General features: G+C 40.1%; 1 protein-coding gene across 1 annotated transcript in view; it reads left to right on the top strand.

The window, feature by feature from the left end:
• Window positions 1–328: 328 nt before the first annotated feature.
• The window catches only part of LOC121929831 (nardilysin-like), a 356,364-nt gene continuing 335,637 nt past the window's right edge, over window positions 329–21,055 (top strand). Inside the window, 1 exon segment of the mRNA XM_042465761.1 lies at window positions 329–922. Coding sequence (XP_042321695.1) covers window positions 626–922 — 297 coding nt within the window. The 5' untranslated portion in view covers window positions 329–625.

Genomic DNA, 21,055 nt, shown 5'->3' with positions numbered 1-21,055 from the left:
TCAGTCTGTGCATAGGAAGTCTATTAAGGTGGACTGTTTGACTCATTAAACTTTGTCAAAGGCTCTTAGTCGTTTTGTGTGCAGAAGGAGCCGAGCAGGCGAACATGTTTGAGGTCGTGCTTCAAGCCAGGAGTGTAAGATGATCCCTCTTTCCCGAGCCCATCAGGCATCCTTTAACATAGGGACACACTCGCACACACATTCCTATCAAGTCATCTTGTGAAAGACTGCCGGCTTCCAACTTGGCTTGAGTGTACAACCTTAATAAAACACTCTGAGGTCTCTGAGAAAACAGCAGTTCAGTCTCAGCTAGGGTAGGAGAAAGAGACTGAGGCTATGCCTGGGCAGCTGACTCAAAGAAGCTGCATGCTGAAGTGTAACAGAGAGGAAACTATAAATCTCAGCTACTATGCAATAAATTCCTCCATCTTCAGCTTAGGAAACCCTCAGTTATCATGAAATAGATTTTTTCTTTCTTTAAAAAACCTGGTTATTATCTTCTTTTCTTTATGCCACTTCATTCCCCTAAAGAGACCTTTAAAGACAAAGAAAAATAAAACACAAGAAGGAAAGGAGTAAAAGTGTTTCTGTGAGTGCATACAGGAGAAAAAAGAGGACTAGTAACATGACCATTTTTCTTGAGTTTGCTTTCCTTGCTGCTCTTCTGACTCACATAGGCTGCAGTAACCAACGGCGTGCTCCAGAGTCCAGTGCAAGAAGGTATAACCGGATTCAGCACGGGCAATGCACCTACACATTCATCCTTCCAGAACAGGATGGGAACTGTCGTGAAAGCACCACTGATCAATATAACACCAATGCTCTCCAGAGGGATGCTCCTCACATGGAGCAGGATTTCTCTTCCCAGAAACTGCAACGTCTGGAGCATGTCATGGAAAATTACACTCAGTGGCTGCAAAAGGTAAGTGCTTCATTCTTACCCATGCTGTTTGGTGGTTTGATGTTTGTGCATCCTGGGCTTTGCCAACACAGAATGTATATTTGCTGAGTTTCACCCTATGTACTATATACAGCTAGCCAATGTTGCCGTGACAACATGTTCTCCATTGTGAGAAAAACTGAGAGCAAAGCTTTATGCCAGTTTCTGGATTCCCCCCCCCCCCCAGGCTTCCTGGAAGTAATATTCTATGCATGTCCTGCATTGATAACTACAGGTAATTATCAGATGCATACCTTGGGGAGCCAGGTGCATATCTTGGAGGGCTTATAGTAAAAGCAGGTTTGCAAAATTAAATTGTATGCATTTTAGGAATTAGGTCCTTGCAGTTTGGAATACACATATTGTCAATTGCTCAGGCAACAGATACATCATTATGGGTGGATGAAGATAGGTGGAAAAGATTTAAAGATTAAAACTAAAGTTATTTGTATTTACCATCAATGTTAGCTGAAACTTATATGAAGGAAGTAGTATTTCTGGGACTGCCTTTGGTGAGAAATGAATGTGTTAAAAATAATTAATTGTCCAGTGTATTGTGCAACAAGGATAAAACTGTTGGAATCCTTAACACCAGAGAGGAGAAGGAAGATCAGTTAAGTAAACACTAAAACTGATTAGTACTGTTGCCCATCTGCTTAGTCAGAACAACTCAGCTGGAGGTCTTGTATAAAATATGTCTGTGTGTATCTTTATAGAAGTCTGCCTAGGGATGGGGGCCGGATTTTTACATTGGACAGCTGATTACTGTCATCTTAACAGCAGCTTAGAATCTCAATTGTACTAAAAGATACATGCTCAATCTGGAGAATTCTGGGAGATGTAGTACAAAAAGCAGCATTTCCAAGTGCTACCAACAAGTGGTTTGGAGTCACTCTGACAGTTTTCTGAAAAAATTAAATATGCTAGGACTTCCTCAGTTTTTAACATTTCAGATAAAATCCTTCCATTTGTTGTACTATTTTGTATTTTTTAACTGCAATGCACATATAATCATTATGGGAAAAAAGAGAATAAGTGCATGCAGCAGAATCTTATGGATGTTTGGAAGAAGTAAAGTTTCACTTCAAAAAAGAAAAATTAAGGGGTGTACAGACTAGCACTTTATGCCAATTTGCACCTGAACTAGGGCACAGATAGGGTTGAGTGTCCACATGCTCAAAGCCCTTAATGCATGCCACAGGCTCCATCTTGGTGCACGCCTATCCAGACGGCGCACACCATGATGACATCTGTCATGCACATCACCCAAATGGTGCTGCACACGAGGGGCATCATAAGGCCAGGCTGTGGCACTTATGGTGCCCATTCTATAGAGCAAATAGGAGCTGCGTCTTGTAGCTTCTATTTGGATTGGGTTGGGGGTGTGGCATGCTGCTGCTGTGTCCCCAACCCAGCGCTTCCAGGGGCATAGAGCTGTCCCTTAATGGGCTGTCTGTTCAGCCCCTCAGTACTCCAAAATTAAGGGTTGAATAGGTACGTAGAGAGATCTTGTAGCACCTTTGAGACTGACTGAAAGAAAGAAATTGGCAGTATGAGCATTCGTAGACTTCAGTCTACTGGGTTCAATAGGATTTACTTCCATGTAAAAGAGCACAGAATCTGAACCTTTTGCTGCAATCCTGTCTACACTCACCTGGGATTAATTTTAGAATTATGAATATGAACTAGAGCAGAGCTTGATGACATTGGGTCTTTTGGACTATAGGTCCCAGAATCCCCCAATCAGCATGTCCAGAAGTCTTTGGAGCAATAAGGGAGACATATGCTCTGTATTTGCCATGGCACTCTTTCAGATATGTGAAAAGCTTCTACATACCATTGACCTCCATAAGGTTTACTTCAGAGTAGAAGACTGCACTGTCAATGAAATTCTTCTGAAGCTTTTTTCATTGAGGCCATCCTGGCTGAGGTTTTGGAGGTGCTATACTCCAAAAAGGTTACTTTTCTAAGCTGTGAAAGTTGCTTAAGTCTTGGAAGTTATTTAGTCCAACTTTGACTGCTCAGTGGAAATTCTGGAATGTAAGATGCAAGTAAAGCATCCTTGACAGACAGCCATCCACATCCCCCAGGAAGCCTGCTACTTGAGGTAGCCTGCTCCAGTGCTGAAACAACACTTTCTGTTCACATCTTGTTGAATTCCACTTCCTTGTCATTTCCTCCTTTATTCCTATTCTCTGGAAGGACAAGGGAGGCTTTTTGCATGACATTCCTTCTCATAAGTGAAGGCTGCTACATACCATTCAACTTAACAGGGTTTACTTGTGAATAGACAGTATAGAAGATTGCATTGTGAATGATCTATAGTGAAACTCCTTGACACTGAGAATTGTTTATTTTCCCTGACATGTTGCAGCCTACAGAACAGCTCTGGAGGAAACCACGTGCTTTTCATGTTTTGGTGTAATTTGTGTACAATTTGATGTGCCAAATTGCTTTTCTCTCTTCTTAGGCATGCAAACTAATCCAAAGCAGTTTCACTCAGAAGCAAGTCTCCCAGATTTCAGAAGAGGGTGGGGGTAGAGACTGATTTTGGAAGCTAAGCAGCTTCCAAGGGAGCTCAGATCTGGCTAATACTTGATAAAAAGAAGGAACTGGCAAAGCCACCTCTGAGGATTCCTTGTTTAAGAAAAACCTATGAAATGAATGGGGTTGCCTTAACAGACTATGTGTGTGCGCACACACACACACACACAGGTGTTACTCCCAATGAGGATAAGGAACCAAATTGGCAAGACAATCCTAAATGATTTACTCAGGAGTAAGCCCCACAGAATCTAAGGAGAATTAGTGCTTGTTCAATATGTGCATGTCTTTTTGGGGGTGGGAATTGCAGACAGAAACTGCAACACAATCCTTAGTAGACTGGCTTAGAATAAGACACACTGAATTCAAGGAAGAGATTACTCCCAAGTGTGTTTTTTGCGGGATTATAGCCTGAAAACTGCATATTCAACTTTAGCAGGAGAGATATAGGAGGAGGGTGACAATTGTTTTTGAGACATAATGATCTTTTCTTCTCAGCATTGTTTTAATGTCTGCTTTTCAAAGTAACCCTTTATTCAAGAGTTTGTGCTAGTGTTGCAGCTGCTGTTGAGTACATTTGTGGATATCTCTCTGTGTGTGCATGTGGGCTTTTTCATTTGTGGGGGGGAAAAGCTGTTCTGAGAGATTGTTCCATTTTCTGTGTTTGACCACTAGGGACTGAGCTAAGCCCACTGTTTTGCCCACAAACTGTGTAGGAAGAGAAATGAATCTCCTGAGTTTGGTGGAGGGACCCCTCTAAATTGCCGCTGACCCTTATGTTTTAAGAGAACAAGACAGATGATTGAAAAGGTAGTTAGTGTCTATATGGTATCACCATGACCCACATTCTTCAGTGGTTATCTGAATTTTGAAAGTAGGTGAAAGGTTTCCCATTAGGTCCTTTAAAAGTAACAAGTGGCCAGAGATCACATACCTCTGCTTTTCAATTTTCGGCAGAATGAAAGGACGTGCTTCCCAGGGTGGCGGGGGGGGGGGGGCATTGGAGAAAGGCATTGGGGAAAGCCAGTATGAGTCACTGTTTGCCTACATTATGACATCTCTGCATAAGCCCTTCACTGTGTTGTTGCTGTCAGTACAAGCTATTTAAAGAGCAATTTTCCCATCCAATGAATGAATAACTCTTAATTGCAAAGAATATATATTACAGAAACCATTGAAAACTCCAAAGCTCAGGTTTAGGTCCCCCCCTAATGATTTTATTTTAAAGTCATCCATCCCAGTAATGCAGCATTTGAGGAAAATGTAGCCAAAGGTTGAGTGAATGAGAAATACTAGTCCCAGAGCTATGACCAAAGTACATAATTATAACAGTATTAAAAAAAAACCGTGTGTGTGTGTGTGTGTGTGTGTGTGTGTGTATATATATATATATAATATCATAGTACTTGTGTCTAAGTGTGTTTTTGAGCCCTTGCTATAATATATCACATCCATTAAAACTATTTAGCATTAGAAGACGTCAGAACATATTACTTCTGTTACAACATATCCCAAACACAAGACTTGTAGAGTTTGGAAGGGAGACTGGCGGTGTAAAAAGGAACTGAAGTATGCATTGTTTAACTAAGGAGTTGACATTCTAAGGGTCTTAACTGAACTAATCTGGAAAAAATATAGTTTGATCTCTTTTTTTTTCCAAAAGAGAAAGAGTGAAGATTTTGGAAAACAAAATAAATATTTTAAAGCCTTTCTTGCAATGAGCTGTCAGTTCAAATCCAGCTGAAGAGTTCCTTGCCTTGCTGCAAGTAATTAAGTTTGGGTGCTGTCCAATGAAATTTGCATAACTTTTGTTGGTGTTTAGGTTATTGGCTGGACAAGGAACCAAGTTATGACTGTCCTGAAGAGCTTCTTTTGCTAAAACTGCCAGAAGATGATAGCTTGATAAACATATTTACAGCTTTTCCTTACCATGTTTATTTTAACAAGAATAACTTCCTTTGTCATTTAACCCTGAGTTTCATAACTGTCATGTTTGTTCTAACAAAGTAAAACAGGCTGCACACTGTTGTTTTTATTTCTTGCAATAACTGGCTATCATACAGTATTGAAATGCTTAGGCTGTAATTTCAATGTTTAAACACTGTTAGAAAATAGCTGTCTGAAGTTTTTAGCTTGGCAACTTTTCCAGATTCCCCACCCCCACCCCCACCCCCCAATGCTGGTTACCCAAATGTATGGTACTAATACAAGTACAAATAGTTTCACAACTGTGCAGATGTGTGCATGGTATCCATTTAGTCCTCTATACAATGTATGCAATTACTAAACGGTCTACAGTAGAGATGGATAAAGTAGAGCATTGACAGCAGAATGTGGCTAACATTTGTAATATCTTTCAGAACAGCATGGAGTTTGGCAAGCAATATCAAAATCTTATTAAAGGTGAAAAAACAATTATTTTCTCATCTTCAGAAATCTGAATTAAGACTGGTTTTATTAAGCTATGAATAGAGAAACATGGGAAGATGGCTTATACTTAGCTGGGTCTTTAGACCACCTAGCTAGTATTGTCTAAGCGGGACACATGGGATGCCATAACATGGCCACAAGACACATGTGTCCCAACCTGATTTGCAGCTGCAGGGCTCCCCAAACACCAAACCCTCCTAAAAATTATTCAAAAACAGAGGAAGCTTCCTCATACAGAGTTAGATCACTGGCCCATCTAAACCTGCATTGGCAACCCTGACTGGCAGCAATTCTCTAGGGTTTTTGGCAAGGGTCTTTCCTAACCCTGGCTTGAGATCTGCGGTATTCTCTACCTGGTTGTCCATTCAAGTACTAACCAGCATGATTCTGCTTAGCTTCTGAAATCAGATGAGATGTGATATGTTCAAGGAAGTATAGAGAGGAAAACTGCTCTCCTGGAAGACTTCATGAAGTACAATTCACTCTGAAAATGAATTACAGAAGCTTCACAGCTTGGTCTAATGTACTGTGCAGAAATAGTGCAGTTTGACATTGCTTTAACTGCTATGGCTTAATGCTATGGAATTTTGGGATTTGTTGTTTTGTGAGCTATTTATCCTTCTGGTGCCACAACAAACTACAAATTCTAGGATTCCCTAGGATGGAGCCATAACAGTTAAAGCAATGTCAAACTGCATTATTTCTGCAGTATTCTCTCATTCAGGGAAACCTTACTAAGGTTTCCTGCTGAAGTTATGAAAGAATAGTTCCTGAAACTGTTCTGAGTTGGCCCTTGCTGTAATTCCAGCCTCCCCCAGACTTTGGTATCAAAAACTGACACACATCAGTGCTATAAACTATATTTGTATTAGATGATGCAACAAGAGTAAGCATCACAATCCTTCAGCTGGTGGGTCCAGCTTTCCCTCACAGCAGGTGGTATGTCTTGGCCCTCAAACAACTAATTCTATTCAGACTATATCCCATGGCTGACATTCAAGATCCCCATGGTTGGCTATGAATTTCCTGAGCTGGGATACAGCCATCCACCCTTGGAAAAGGCTGATAAAAGATTTAGTCCTGAGGTTTATATAATGCAGAAGCAAACAAATGAAAGTGAAGAGTGCAGGTGTGAGCCACCTTCCATTCCAACATCTATGAAACACGTACAAGAAAACGTTGGTTCCTCAGTCCATTCCCTGTTGCTCTGTTCCCAGCTTTGTACTTCAAAAGTACAAGGGCCACTAAAGATAAATTAACAAGTTTTATCCCTGGTGGCACAGTGGTTAAATGCCTGTAGTGCAGCCACTCACTCACAAACCACAAGATTGCAAGTTCAATCCCACCCAAGGGCTCAGTCTCGACTCAGGCTTGCATCCTTTGGAGATCGGTCAAATGAGTACCCAGCTTGTTGTGGGCAATTAGCTTACACATTGTAAACCGCTTAGGCAATGCTTAAGTGCACTGATAAATGTGTATAGAAATGTTCTTACTTTTGCCATTTCTGCTCATCCATGCTGCTAGCAAGGACTCTATAAATCATGGGCTCTAAAAAACATCTGCCTAGCAGCACAGGTCATACTTTTGAAACCACTAGTAGGTACTACTGAAGAACCCATTGGTGGTCCCAGCACCTGATCTGTTTTGCTCCTGTATAACACAGAAATCTGTCTTATACATTTTGCCTACTTTACAGGTAAGCAAATTATAGTTTTAGGGTTGCATGTGGCCACAAAGTTGTTTTTATGGCCCCCATCCCCCCAAACCCTCTTGTCAGCCCTTTTTCTTTTCTGTAAAAAAAGAGGGAAAGGAACATGAATTGCCTTTTCTGCAGCCTTGCAGAAGCAGGATTTTACCTTTTAAACAGATTTCTAGGACCCTTTGCACTCTTTAACATCCAGAAATGCTTGTTTTCCAAAACTGGATCTGGAACTGCAGCCAATGTTTTTGTGGTTTTGGAATCCCCCCCCCCCCCAGTTTATGTAGCTCCCAGAGAGGTCCTGGGCCAGCAAATTGTCTCCTGAACACTGCAGTTGTCAACTCTGGTCTACTTTGACATACTGTATACTGTTTCCCCACTATCTAGTCCCTTGGAAAGTTCTTACCTATAACCTGTTGTGTGATACTTTTTAAAGCATTGATGATACTGGAAGCTGGAAATTCAGCCTGGGATCTTCTACATGCAGAGCATGAACTGTGTGACTGAAATGAAGAACTCTTTCTATGAGTTGTGTTGCTCAGAGGCCTCAGTGGAATGTCCTCATGGCATGATTACAAATGGGTACAGAGCTTTTACTTGGAATTTGTGAGAAATTAGCCTCCCCTCCCTTGCCTATGTTGGGATGCTTACACCTGTAGCCAAGAAAAGAGCCAAGCTGTCAGTAAAGTTACAATTATAGAGAAACCAAATTGTCTCAGAAACAATGTCATTGGTATCCCAAAATAAAATTGGCTGCTTTTGACATTCAAAACATCTTTCTTCTATTCATGTGGCTGAATGTTGTTAAAGGGCTTTATTCATGCAAATTCCAGTTACCCACAGAGATACTCCAAAATGCCCACAACAAAAGTCAGGAGGTTCCCAACATGGAAACACTTAAGGATTGGTAAAAACAGAGAGCTTATGTATTTGGCAACTTTAAAAAAAAGAAAAAGAAAAGAAAAGGCACACAAACAGACTCACACATACCCATCTGACAAAAAGCTTTTTTTAAATGCCAGTCTCACTTTTGGTGATGGTGATTATTGTTGTATCTCCATATTTCCTTTTACTCTCCAAATGTTTCCCAGGCTTTGATGGAGAGCCTTGTCAGCATGGACCATGCAGCCCTAATTTACTTATTTTCATTAATAATAGTAGTTAGTTGGCACTTTGCGGTAATACTAAATCATACAACACTATCCATCAGCAGACTTGTCTCTAGGATGTCCCCCTCTGACATTCTCCCTGGGAGAACTCCCTGGATCTCAAGCAGCAGTGTATATTTTGATAATCAAATGCAGAGAGAACATCAGTGCTCATAAGCAATCCATAAAGACAGTGTCAATGTGATGAACAAATGGAATGTAAGCATACTGACCCAATAAGAGATCTGTATGTTGCAATGGCTATATGTCTTGCATGACTGATACACGGATGGCCACCACATGCATTTGGAAATGTGCTTGCAATAGTTGTCCCCACCCACACACTCCCAAATTTTGCAGCCTGTTGAAGCACAGGGCAATTTCTCCTGTTTCTAGGGGGAAACCACATGGGAATCATTTTCAGCACATTATGCCTTTTTGTTCAACACAGTATGTCTTCATGCAGTCAGCTGCCAGTGATCACGTGTTGAAGAATCAAATGCAGAGAAGGTGGGTGGTGTAAGTACATTAGAGCATATGGATCTGAGAAAAACAGACCTTCCAGCTGGCTTTGATGTGATGGTAGGACATCTCCATTCCTCAAATTTCTCATACACTTATCAATGAGGTTAGGAAGAAAGTGGTGGACTAGCATGCCTTTCCAAGAGGTCAACGGATGACCACTTCATCTGTAGAGGCATGATATCCTTAAATTTTCCTGGATACTGCTTCCTGCTGAAAGTCCAAGCACTTTAAAACTGTTTGTCTGAGAGTGTAGTCCCAAGCATGTGCTTCAAGATAAACCTCCACTGCATTCAATAGAACTTAAAACACATTCTTCTCCTCAAGTGTAAAGCTTACATATGAGAATACCTCACAGAGCTTTAGAATAAAGATACCTGAGGCTGCTGCCACACTACAGAATTATTGCAGTTTGACACCACTTTAACTGTCATGACTCCAGCCTATGAAATCCTTGGATTGTTGTTTGTTGTGGCACCAGACTCTCTGACATAGAAGCTGATATCTCACAAAAAACTACAAATCCTATAGTTCCATAGCATGGGTCATGGCAGTTAAAGTGGTGTCAAACTGCAATATTCTGTAGTGTGGCAGCAGCCTCAGGCAACTTTTATTCTAAAGCTCTGTTGAGGTGTTCTCATATGTAAGCTTTACAGAGAAGAATGTGTTTAAGTTCTATTGAATGCAGTGGAGGTTTATCTTAAAGCACATGCTTGGGACTACACTCTCAAACAGTTTAAAAGTGCTTGGACTTTCAGCAGGAAGCAGTATCCAGGAAAATTTAGATGTAGTGTGAGACAAACAATTTGTTGTGTCTGTACTGAATGGAGTTGAAAGTTCTTCCTTTGTCCCCTCAAGCCCACTCCTAGTTACCTCAAGATCTTTGAAGTTCAGCAGAATAATTTTAAGGGTTGATGCTTGTGCACGGTATATATGTCTTTTTGTGCTTCTGTTGTTAAACTACAAAACATCAATAATCTTTGCCAAATTAAAATAAGTAATCCAAAGGTATACCAGTAGATCACAATCCACCTTGTAATTACCACTGCTCTACACCTGTGGTAACTGGTGTCTGCAGAGGCCTGATAAGGATATCTCCCAGTTCTAGCTGTGGCTGATGGGAATTTCACAAGGGCCATTTGGTGTGCAAAGCATGTCACCTCCCTCTAACCAATGCCTCCTCAATGAACAGCTTCCACTCCTTTGCTAGTGCCTTCCTGTTTTCTTCCTCCTCCTTCTAGAAATGTTACAGAAATTTCAAATTCCTGGAGAAAACAAGGTGATGACATTGGAACTCCTGCTAGTCTTTTTGGCTCCTTTCCTTCACATTAACAAATAATACTTTAACAGGGTAGAAATTAGCATCCTCTTCCATATTCTCTGGCAAGCATGAGATGGAGAAAGACTCACCACAAATTTCTTATATATGTAGAACATTATTTTCATGTGAACAATCATTCATACATTCTATTTCTTACCTGGATTCTGGAGTGCTACCTTTTAAGAAAGCCATAGTTGGGATTCTGAGAGTTGTCCAAAAACAACTTGTCTAGATGTAATATTTTGTAAATGTAATCCTTCTGGGATAAAGTACACAGAGTAGTCAACAAAGCTTAAGACCAAGGATGTTAAGGAAACCTCTTAAATTTTTATTTGAACCCACATGATTATAGTTTTCAAGTGGGAAATATTTTACAATACAGTACTGTATGTATTGTGTTTTTCTTTCTTGTTGGATTTTACAAGTGGTTCTCTATGGCACTGATGTTTGACTGACAGACTAATTATAAGGTGCGTGCTGTTTTTCAGACTTCAGTAGGAAACATGGAGAGGACTCCAGTTCCCAAGGAATTTACAGGTTATCAATGTATACCTCAATTTGATTTAAGCCTTAGGAGTAAATGTGCATCTACACTGCAGAAACAATGTACTTTGACACCATTTTAAGTACTGTAGCCCTATCCTATGGAATCCTGGGATCTGTAGCTTTATAAAGTCTTTAGCCTTCTCTGCTAGAGTGCTAGTGCTTCACAAAACTATAAAGCCCACGATTCTGTAGGATGAATCCATGGCAGTTAAAGTGGTGTCAAACTGAATTATTTCTATATTACAGATGCACTCTAAGGCATCCCATTTTAAAAACAAAAACACCCATGGAAAAAAATAGGAACAATATATATGTACTTATATAACGAAAAATATGTCAGAAAAGCTGTATGTTTTTCTCAAGCACATAAGAGGTTGGGGAAAAATATTTTAATACTGTTCGGCTGGTGGGAGGCTTCTGATCCATATCCAGATTCTGCCATTAGTCACTCTTTCAAAACAACCAAAGTAGAACTTCTTTGTCTTTCTTCCCCACAAAACTCATGGGCTTTGGAAAAAATAATCTGGTTTTAAACTCTGTGGCTCAGCACCATCTCTGCTCTCACCCTCCCTTTAAAAAAATCTGGCTTAACAGCTATGAATAGCTTGTGGTCCTGGCATTGCCTCTTTGAATGAATGAAAGATAAAGCAGAATTACTGGTAAAATGAACACTTTCCTGTACATGCACCATGTGACAGGACAGGGAAATCTTAGACCCTGGCATCCCAATCCAGCCCTCTAGTGTTCTCCGGACAGCCATGCCCCCTTCCCCATAACATCATTCGCAGGTGTTTTCCAGCTTTTGGAAAATTCCCTCCACTCTCTAATTAAAAGGCTGAAATGCTACTTCCAAAGTTTAACTCCTGGCACTAAGAATTTTAACTGAAAAATGCTGATATTTTTATTCCACCCATTTGCCTTTGATCATGGGAATACAGCCCCCCAAGAGTCTCTCTGAAATTTAATTTGGCTAACAGATGAAAAGTGTTCCTTACTCTCATTCTCTTCTTCTAGACATGCCCAAGACTTTGAATGATTTAGTATTAAAACTGTGAGCTTTGTTCTTTGTGTATTTGGTTTGGGATTAGGAATGGGTGAGTATTTCACATGTTAGTAGTCTGAAAGTCTCCTCTTTGAAACTAGGTATGTGTCAGACATACACAATTTCATCCTTTCTGTATTAAAAATAGGTATAATTTTTGAAATTTGGACAATGCATGTGGGTGAAAATTTCATTGGGTTCATTATATTAGAGTTTTCCAAAATTTGCAGATACATTCAATGAAAATACCTTGAGATGTGGGGAAAAATGAATGCAGGTTAAAGGGAAGCTAAGAACTTTGTCCATTTCTGGCTATGTATATGTACTTTAAATGGTTTTCAATTGTACTGTATTACAATTATATTACATCAGTAATACAAAAAGTTAAAATATAATTGTACTGATAGTTCCATTATATTTTAACTTTTTGTATTACTGATGCGAGCTTTTGTCTGTATGTTTGTAAGCCACCCTCTTCCAGGGTATAAATAAAATATAAATAAAAAGACAGGGTGTATATATATATATATATATATATATATATATATATATTATCTAGCCCAATGTTCTAGTCCAGAAAAGAGGTCAACCAGTATTTAAATCTCCAAACACAGTTCAAAGCTTCCCCCCTTCTTGTGACCATAAGTGACATTTTGCCAAAAATGAAAGGATGACTGGTATGAGTTTCTAAAAATATGCTTTACAGAATGAGGAAAGAAATGTGCGTGCTAATGGTGCACATGGAATGAGGGTTCATGTATCTGGCATTTTGAAAAGCAATAGAAATAGCATTTACATTTCTATACTTCTTAACAGTAAACTAAGCATTCTCTACTATGTGTAAGTCAATTGCCCCTAACAAGCGGGGTCCTCATTTTACCAGCCTACAAAAGAACGAAAAGCTGAGTCAACCTTGGAGCCATGGAATTGAACTCACAATGTTGTGACTGCACCACCAGGGCTTCTGGTGATTATTGTATCATCTCCTGCCCCCACAGACTTCTCTGCTCCTTCTGAACTGAGCTGCAATCCTCAGAAAAGCTAGTGTGAAAATGTTTCTCAGAAACAGCATATTGTTCTGAGCTATTTTTTCCTGAGATATCTTGGTTTTGAATTGGCAATAAAGACCCATTAGTTTTGCAAAAGATGTACTCTTGGTAGAGATGAACTAGGCTAAATTTGCTGGTGTGGTTCAGGGTGGCTGCCTGTATTTTGGACTCTTTGGGGAGGCATGGCTCTGGGAATGTCATGATGAATGCTTCCTATTCAAAAAGTCCTGTGACATCTCGTGTGGGAATTATAGGGCCTGTACAGACAGGCCAAAATAAAGCTGTTTCGGGTCACTTTGGAGGTGTATTGATCCTAGTCAGCATAATTGTTGTTGAAGAGTGCTGGGAGCTGCAGTTCAACCCTATCTAAAGGTAGACACAGTTCCTATCCTTGATTTAGATGCTCATATGACCCATTGGAATCAAGGGACATCAGGCACACCTAATTCTTGACATGCCCCTGATTCAGTGGCTTTAGGATGCATGTGAGGAGGGGGAGGCCATGTGTTCTTTCACATAAGCAAGGGCTTCTCTCTTCTCTTCAGCAGCAGAGAATCCTTGCTTACATTTCCACATTACTCCTCAAGTGTCAAAAGGAATAGTATTCACTATGTGTTCACATAGAGGTCAGTGTGAGGTTTCATCAGACTTTGGAATGCAGCCAGTACATCAACCTAGGGAAAACATATTGGACTCTGGGTTGACTTGCACGAGTCCCTATTTGCTGTTACTTTGTACTGTTGGTTGTTATTTGTTTGTTTCCAGTTCTAACCAGGAAAGTGTGTAGATTTGGACTGCTCCACATTTTAAAAGCAAATTGACCTGATTCCTACCTCCCAAACTAATTCCCACCTCCCAGACTAATGATATAAAAACCAAACTGCACATCTCAGTATTTTTCAATACTGCTCTGACCTCCAAAAAACCCAGTAACACAATGCATATAAAATGTATACAAAAATATGTACCTTGTGAAAAAAAATGTTCAAAATTAACACAACACAAATGTTCTTATGTAATGGGTGTTGTTTTAAAAAGTATTGCAAATCGATGTAGAAGTGGCATATTAATCCATCTATGAAATCTAATGAGTCAGGATTTGTCCCTTTGACTGTCCTTTTGACTGTTACTGATGAGACATTCTCTGTAAAGAGCTCATGATGGGTAAAAATATTTATTTAATATCTCAGGCAGGTTACAGACTGCCCGTTTGGGGCGGGCTGCACCCGCCCCTTTCCCCGGTGTATCGGGGCCTCAGCTGCCAGACCGACAGCTGCTGAGGCCCCAATCTGCCGCTTTCCAGGCTGCGGGGAAGCGGCAAAAGGCCCCTTCCCCACAGCCTGGAAAGGGGTGTCCTTCAAGCCCCAAGGACACCCCGCAGTGGCGGGGAGGAGGAGAAAGGGGCTGTTTGGCCCCTTTCTCCTTTGGTCCGCTGGGTGCAGCCGTGTGAAAGCTGCGCCCAGCGGACCAAACCAGGAAGGAACTCCGAAATGGAGCTCCTTCCTGCTCCATGCTAAGGGCGCGCTAAGAGCCCTGGCGCAGAGCGAGGACGTCACATCCATGCCGCCCTGTATAGAGGCGGCGCGGTCGTGACATCCTCATGGCGGCGGCCATGTGGAAAGGCCGCCGCCATTTTGTGCGCGCGGAGCATGCACTAGGGTTAGGGGGTGTGGAAGCACCGCCCCTTTCTAACCCTAGTATGCGCTCCACGCGTACTTTCCTGCCCGTTTGTAACAGGCCTCAGTTTCCTCAGGGGACTCAAGACAGCTATTTAATAACAAATTCAATATTCAATAACAAATAACAAATTTAGTAACAAAACATTTGAAATAGTAAAATATGGGAAGGAACTGGTGCACCACCATTAAGGTACTCAGAATTACTCTTAGCACTACTCCAAAGGCTATCCAAAAGGCAGGGGGAGCTGAACTTGGAAAGTTACTGTTTTGGGACAACAACGTCTAAATCCAATATACTGTCAATATACTTGTGTTCTGAATTCAAGGTGCTTGTGATGATATTAAAAGACCTAAACATCTTGAGACCTCAATATCTGAGGGAGTGCATCTCCCAATTTGTGCCTGGCCAAGATCCAAGACTGTTGTGGAAAGGTCTTCTTCTGTGCCCCACCAGAAAAGTTAATGCACCATGTGAGGACATTCTCACCTGTGGAACCTCAATTGTGAAAAGCCCTTCCTTTGGAGACCCAATTGGTCCCAAAGCTGGTTTCATTTAAAGGCCTATTAAAAATATGGCTGCTTATTAAAGCCTTTGGGCCTCATTGATTTATCATAAAATGCTGAATTTTAACAACTCAAAGACAGTCTGGAAAATCAGTAGGCAAAGGGATCTTGTAGCACCTTTGAGACTAACTGAAAGAAAGATCCTGGTAGCATGAGCTTTTGTAAACTTGAGTCTACTTCCTCAGATACATTCCTCAGATGCTTTCATACATTCCAAGGAAGTAGATTCAAGTCTACAAAAGCTCATGCTACCACCTTCTTTCTTTGAGTTAGTCTCAAAGGTGCTACAAAATCCTAGTTTTTACAAGTGGTTTCATCTTTTAAACTTGTTAATTGTATTTATGATGTTGTTAGTCTATTTAAATTATTTTTTGTTTTGTTTTAACTTCCCCGATATCATTTGATACAGGGTTGGATAGAAATGTAATAGAATGTTATTTATTTAGAAACCTTCCTACACAGCAGACTCAGAGTTTTAAGCATTGGTACCTTGTAAAGTAACTTTTCCAAGTTCAAGAAAAGGAAAGTTTCTACTGAATTCTGTCTCCTGTGTTTCAATCTTACTCTGATTTTGCCCTGCTCCTTTTCTTACTCCCTCCTTTCCTGTTGTTATCTATACTGTATTTAACAGAGATATAGATATACAGATACTGATATATAATGGTTTATCTTACAGATTTAGCACTTGAGTACTTTCCATTCAGCCTTTCAAAGCTTGTGTTATATATAAGAAATTCTTCAAAGCTGCTTTAAGAATGTTGTTAGAGACTGAAATTGGTAGAGATTTTTACACACATACTTCAAGATTTGAATGTCACAACATATTGCAGTTGAGCTAGGACTCCCTGAATTTTGTGGCAATCAGCATTATGAAGTTATTCTTTCCCAAATGACTTGCCCTTGAAACATTAAGGGGATTTTATCTGACAGTTTGTGAAATATATAAACTACTGACCAATGAAAACATTCACTCTTCTTGTAAAGTATTACTGTACACAGCTGCCAAAAGTTCCAAGGATGACAATAGACAGCTTTGAAAATTTCACCCTACAGAATAAATGGCTAGGAAGCTGTTTGCCCTTTGGGTTGTCTTGTATTTGTGCATGCTCTAAAGTTGTCAGCCAACGTGTGTAAGAGTTATCTTCCTAAACGTACCACCTTCAGATTAAATATACTGCCTTGGCCAGGTCAGATCTAAAAAACAGCTGTCTGGAGCATCAACTTTCACTTTGCCAGAGCAGAAATTGGGCGAGCCTTCTAAAGGGGAATCTTGACTAAATGCCAGTATTTCTGAAGATGTGAACCTTGTCTTAAAACAGAAGGTGACAGAGAAACATATCAGATATCTATAAATTACATACAGAAGTTTTTATCCAGATTTGCTTGGAATCTGACCACAGTGGAAGGGTAAAGCCATCGGAAACGTAGTATGTAGATGCCTTTAGGAAGTTGATACTTGCTTGAACAGATATTTTGGCATAGAGAACTTTACCCTTTCTCCAGTTGGTCACATCCTCTTCCTATTTTTGTTAGCTATCTTTATATATTCTTGTCTGTATAGCTACTGTAAATCCATTTCTGATGTAGTGAGACCAGAGACAGAGAGAACATCACAACCGTATGCCACAACTAGGAGAAAAGGCTCTACTAGCATGAAATAATTGTGTATAGCCTATGGGCAGCTCCAGATCAGTTGTGGGCTAATTTTTATCCCTGTGCTCTCTGGTGGGCCACATGTATTTTGGTACACCAGAAGTGATGTTGCATCTCTTCTGGCTTTTGTTTTAGTCAATTTCAGCTTTTTCTTTTTAGAGGTTTGTTTGGAGGTCTCTGGATGGGTGGGTAGGTAAACTGCTCCATTTATTTGTCACATATGTCGACTTCCAGTGTTTGGCAATAAGAATTCTAGCTCCTGTAATTAAATACAACAATATTCTCCAATGACATTTTTCATATGTAGGATCTATTATCGTTGTCATGTTCAATAAATATAATTCCGGCATGAAAGGAAATTCAATATTCAACATAAGCTTAATTACTTTATGAACCTCTTGCCAGAAGAATTTAGTTTTAGAACATGTCCACCACAAATGTATGTAGGAACCTCTCTCCTTGTGACACTCATTAGCAAAATTTTCTGTGCGTAAGTGTGAGTTGGGATTGTTGCAGTAGCTGCTAAATTTTGATTAGAGCTTGCAAGAATTTGGACTACAACTCCCAGGATTCCCCACCTAGCTTGGGAGTTTGTAGTCAGCAATGTTTCTAAATTGTCAACTTTTGATTAACTAATTTTTGGAGGAAAATGGCAGTGGCTGCTTCTGTATTATTATTATTATTATTATTATTATTATTATTATTATTATTTCTTCTTACCCACCTCTCCTCATGGATCGAGGTGAGGAACAACAACAATTAACAGACAAACATCAGTTAAAACACATCCGTTAAAATATCATAGAATCATAGAATCATAGAGTTGGAAGAGACCACTAGGGCCATCCAGTCCAACCCTCTGCCATGCAGGAAATCCAAATCAAAGCATCCCCAACAGATGGCCATCCAGCCTCTGTTTAAAGACCTCCAAGGAAGGAGACTCTATCACCCTCCGAGGGAGTGCATTCCACTGTCGAACAGCCCTTACTGTCAGGAAGTTCCTCCTAATGTTCAGGTGGAATCTCTTTTCCTGTAGCTTGCATCCATTGTTCCGGGTTCTGTTCTCTGGAGCAGCAGAAAATAAGCTTGCTCCCTCCTCAACATGACATCCCTTCAAATATTTAAACAGGTCTATCATATTACCTCTTAACCTTCTTTTCTCCAGGCTAAACATCCCCAGATCCCTAAGGCATTCCTCATAGGACATGGTTTCCAGACCCTTCACCATTTTAGTCGCCCTCCTTTGGACACGCTCCAGTTTCTCAATGTTCTTTCTGAATTGTGGCGCCCAGAACTGGATACAATATTCCAAGTGGGGCCTGACCAAAGCAGAATACAGTGGCACTATTACTTCTCTTGATCTAGACACTATACTTTTATTGATGCAGCCTAAAATTGCATTGGCCTTTTTAGCTGCCGCATCACCCTGTTCACTCATGTTCAACTTGTGATCCACTTGGACTCCTAGATCCCTTTTCACATGTAGTTTCATTCAGCCATGTGTCCCCAATCCTATATTTGTGCATTTTATTTTTCCGCCCTAAGTGCAATACCTTACATTTCTCTGTGTTGAATTTCATTTTGTTAGCTTTGGCCAAGCTTTCTAGTCTATTCAGGTCATTTTGAATCTTGATCCTGTCCTCTGGGGTATTAGCTATTCCTCCTAATTTGGTGTCATCTGCAAATTTGATAAGTATGCTCCCAATGCTGTCATCCAGGTCATTGATAAAGATGTTGAATAGCACTGGGCCCAGGACAGAGCCCTGTGGGACCCCACTGGTCACTTCCCTCCAGGATGAAAAGGAGCCATTGTTGAGCACCCTTTGCATTCGGCCGGTCAACCAGTTACAAATCCAAATCGCATCAATTTAAAAGGACAAATAAGATATACATATACTAAAATAATCTAGTTTTAAAATTCACAATTTAAAAATCATCTGGATAAGCCTGTTGGAAGAGAGTGGTCTTTAATGCACTTTTAAACTCAGATAGCATATTCAGCTGTCAAATCTCTTCCAGCAGGTTATTCCAGAGTCTAGGGGCAGTTGAATTAAAAATACCCTGGCTGACTGTTGCCAACCTAATATCTGGGGCCACCCATGCTATAAGACACATTGTGGACCTAGTTTTCTGTTCTAGCCAGGAATAGTTTTTTGTAGTTCTGTTGTCATGACATGGCATGTGAACATCGGGTGAAGGGTTTTTAAAATATATTTTATATGGAGATATTCAGAAAAAAATGTATATAGATCATGTCTGGTTTGAGAGTTTCTAGGCCAGATAATTTTTGACATTAGATTCTAAATAGGCATGTACGAGTTGAAGGCAGTAAACTGACATTATAAATATTTTATGTATATTTGTTGTTAATTGTCTTCAAGTCATTTCCAATTTATGGTGATTCTAAGGCGACCCTATCATGGGATTTTCTTGTCAAATTTTTTTCAGACGGGGCTTGCCATTGTCCTCTGAGACTGGCAAAATATGACTTGCCTATGGACCCCCAGTGGGTTCTCATGGCCAAACCTTGATCTGCCAGAGTCATAGTCCAATGCTCAAGCCACTTTATCCCACTGGATCTCAAAGTTATATTAAGTATTGTCATACTGTATATTTATATGTTGTCATTTTATGATTTTATATTACCCCTGAAGAAGACCTAAAGAGCATCCCCTAGCCAAACAGTGTTGGGCTTATTTTTAATCATTAAAAGAATCATGTTTTGAGCAGCTTGAGATGTGTTTTCCATTCCTCTTGTGAAAAATGAAAAGGAACAGCAATTACTGATACATACTGTTTGTAACCTGTAGGCTCCTTTTGCCTAGAGCCTATGCAGTGATCTCTGAAAACTGTCCGACCTATCTGTGGGCAGAGAAATATGGGGAATACTACATCACTGAATTTCTCCAGGCAATTTTCAGGGTGGGAGCCTTAGGATAGGAAATAAAACAGCTTCCTTCTTTTCTCCTAAACCCTGTGCCTTCCCTTTCATTTTCCATCACCATGGACAATCTCACCACCGTTTTGTACTTTCCAGAATCCTCCAGACTTGTCAGTGTTCTGGGTCATTATATGGGAAAATTGTGACTCCCACATGCATACACAGAGGCATACGCACAATAAACAACAGTGGAGCATATTCAGAGAAAATTCTGTGATGTGCCCTTTTTCTAGGGGTATGGGTATAGAATCATAGAGTTGGAAGAAACCACAAGGGCCATCCAGTCCAACCCCCTGCCATGCAGGAAATCCAAATCAAAGCATCCTCGCCAGATGGCCAGATGGGTGTTGAGAAGAAGAAAGATTTTAGAATGTCTCTCCCCCGTCCCAAATCCCACTTCATAGGAATTAAATTTCAACAAATTTGGAAGTAGCTTAACAAAATGAAAACAAAAAATATTGAAGTCTGTTATTGAAATGTGTCACTTACATACAGAAAGAATGAGAAAATGTTGTTCCATTCACGAGATCATTTCCAAAATAATCGTGTAGAGTATATGAATTTCTGTGAACAAAACTCATTGCTTTTTAGTCATTTGAGTTTTCTTTGTTCATTTTCCATTGAAGTTAATGTGATGGAATATTGGAAAAGAGCTGTAGAGTGAACTTCTCATTTTTATTTGTAGTAAATTTCAAGCTGGATTCCTTCAGGTTTCCAAATGTCTCTGTGGTTTTGTATCCTGTCATATAACTCACTCCCACTTTGGAAGGGTCTCAGAACATCTAGTGATGCATCTATTTTTGGAAGTGTGTGTTTGCAATATAATGCAACCTTTCTAATGCACATATAGCTTTCCATTTGTAAATCTAAACCACTTCATTTATTTTTGCATGCTGGCTGTAGCTTTATGCCCTTTAATTGGGTCATTCTGCATAATAACAGAATCTTATTTATAAAGTGTTTGAAAGAAAACTTCT

The sequence above is a fragment of the Sceloporus undulatus genome, chromosome 4 (genome assembly GCF_019175285.1).
Source record: "Sceloporus undulatus isolate JIND9_A2432 ecotype Alabama chromosome 4, SceUnd_v1.1, whole genome shotgun sequence".
In the NCBI taxonomy this organism is placed as follows: Eukaryota; Metazoa; Chordata; class Lepidosauria; order Squamata; family Phrynosomatidae; genus Sceloporus; species Sceloporus undulatus.
The sequence above is the reverse complement of the archived record's forward strand: the minus strand, read 5'-3'. Positions and strand labels throughout refer to the sequence as shown.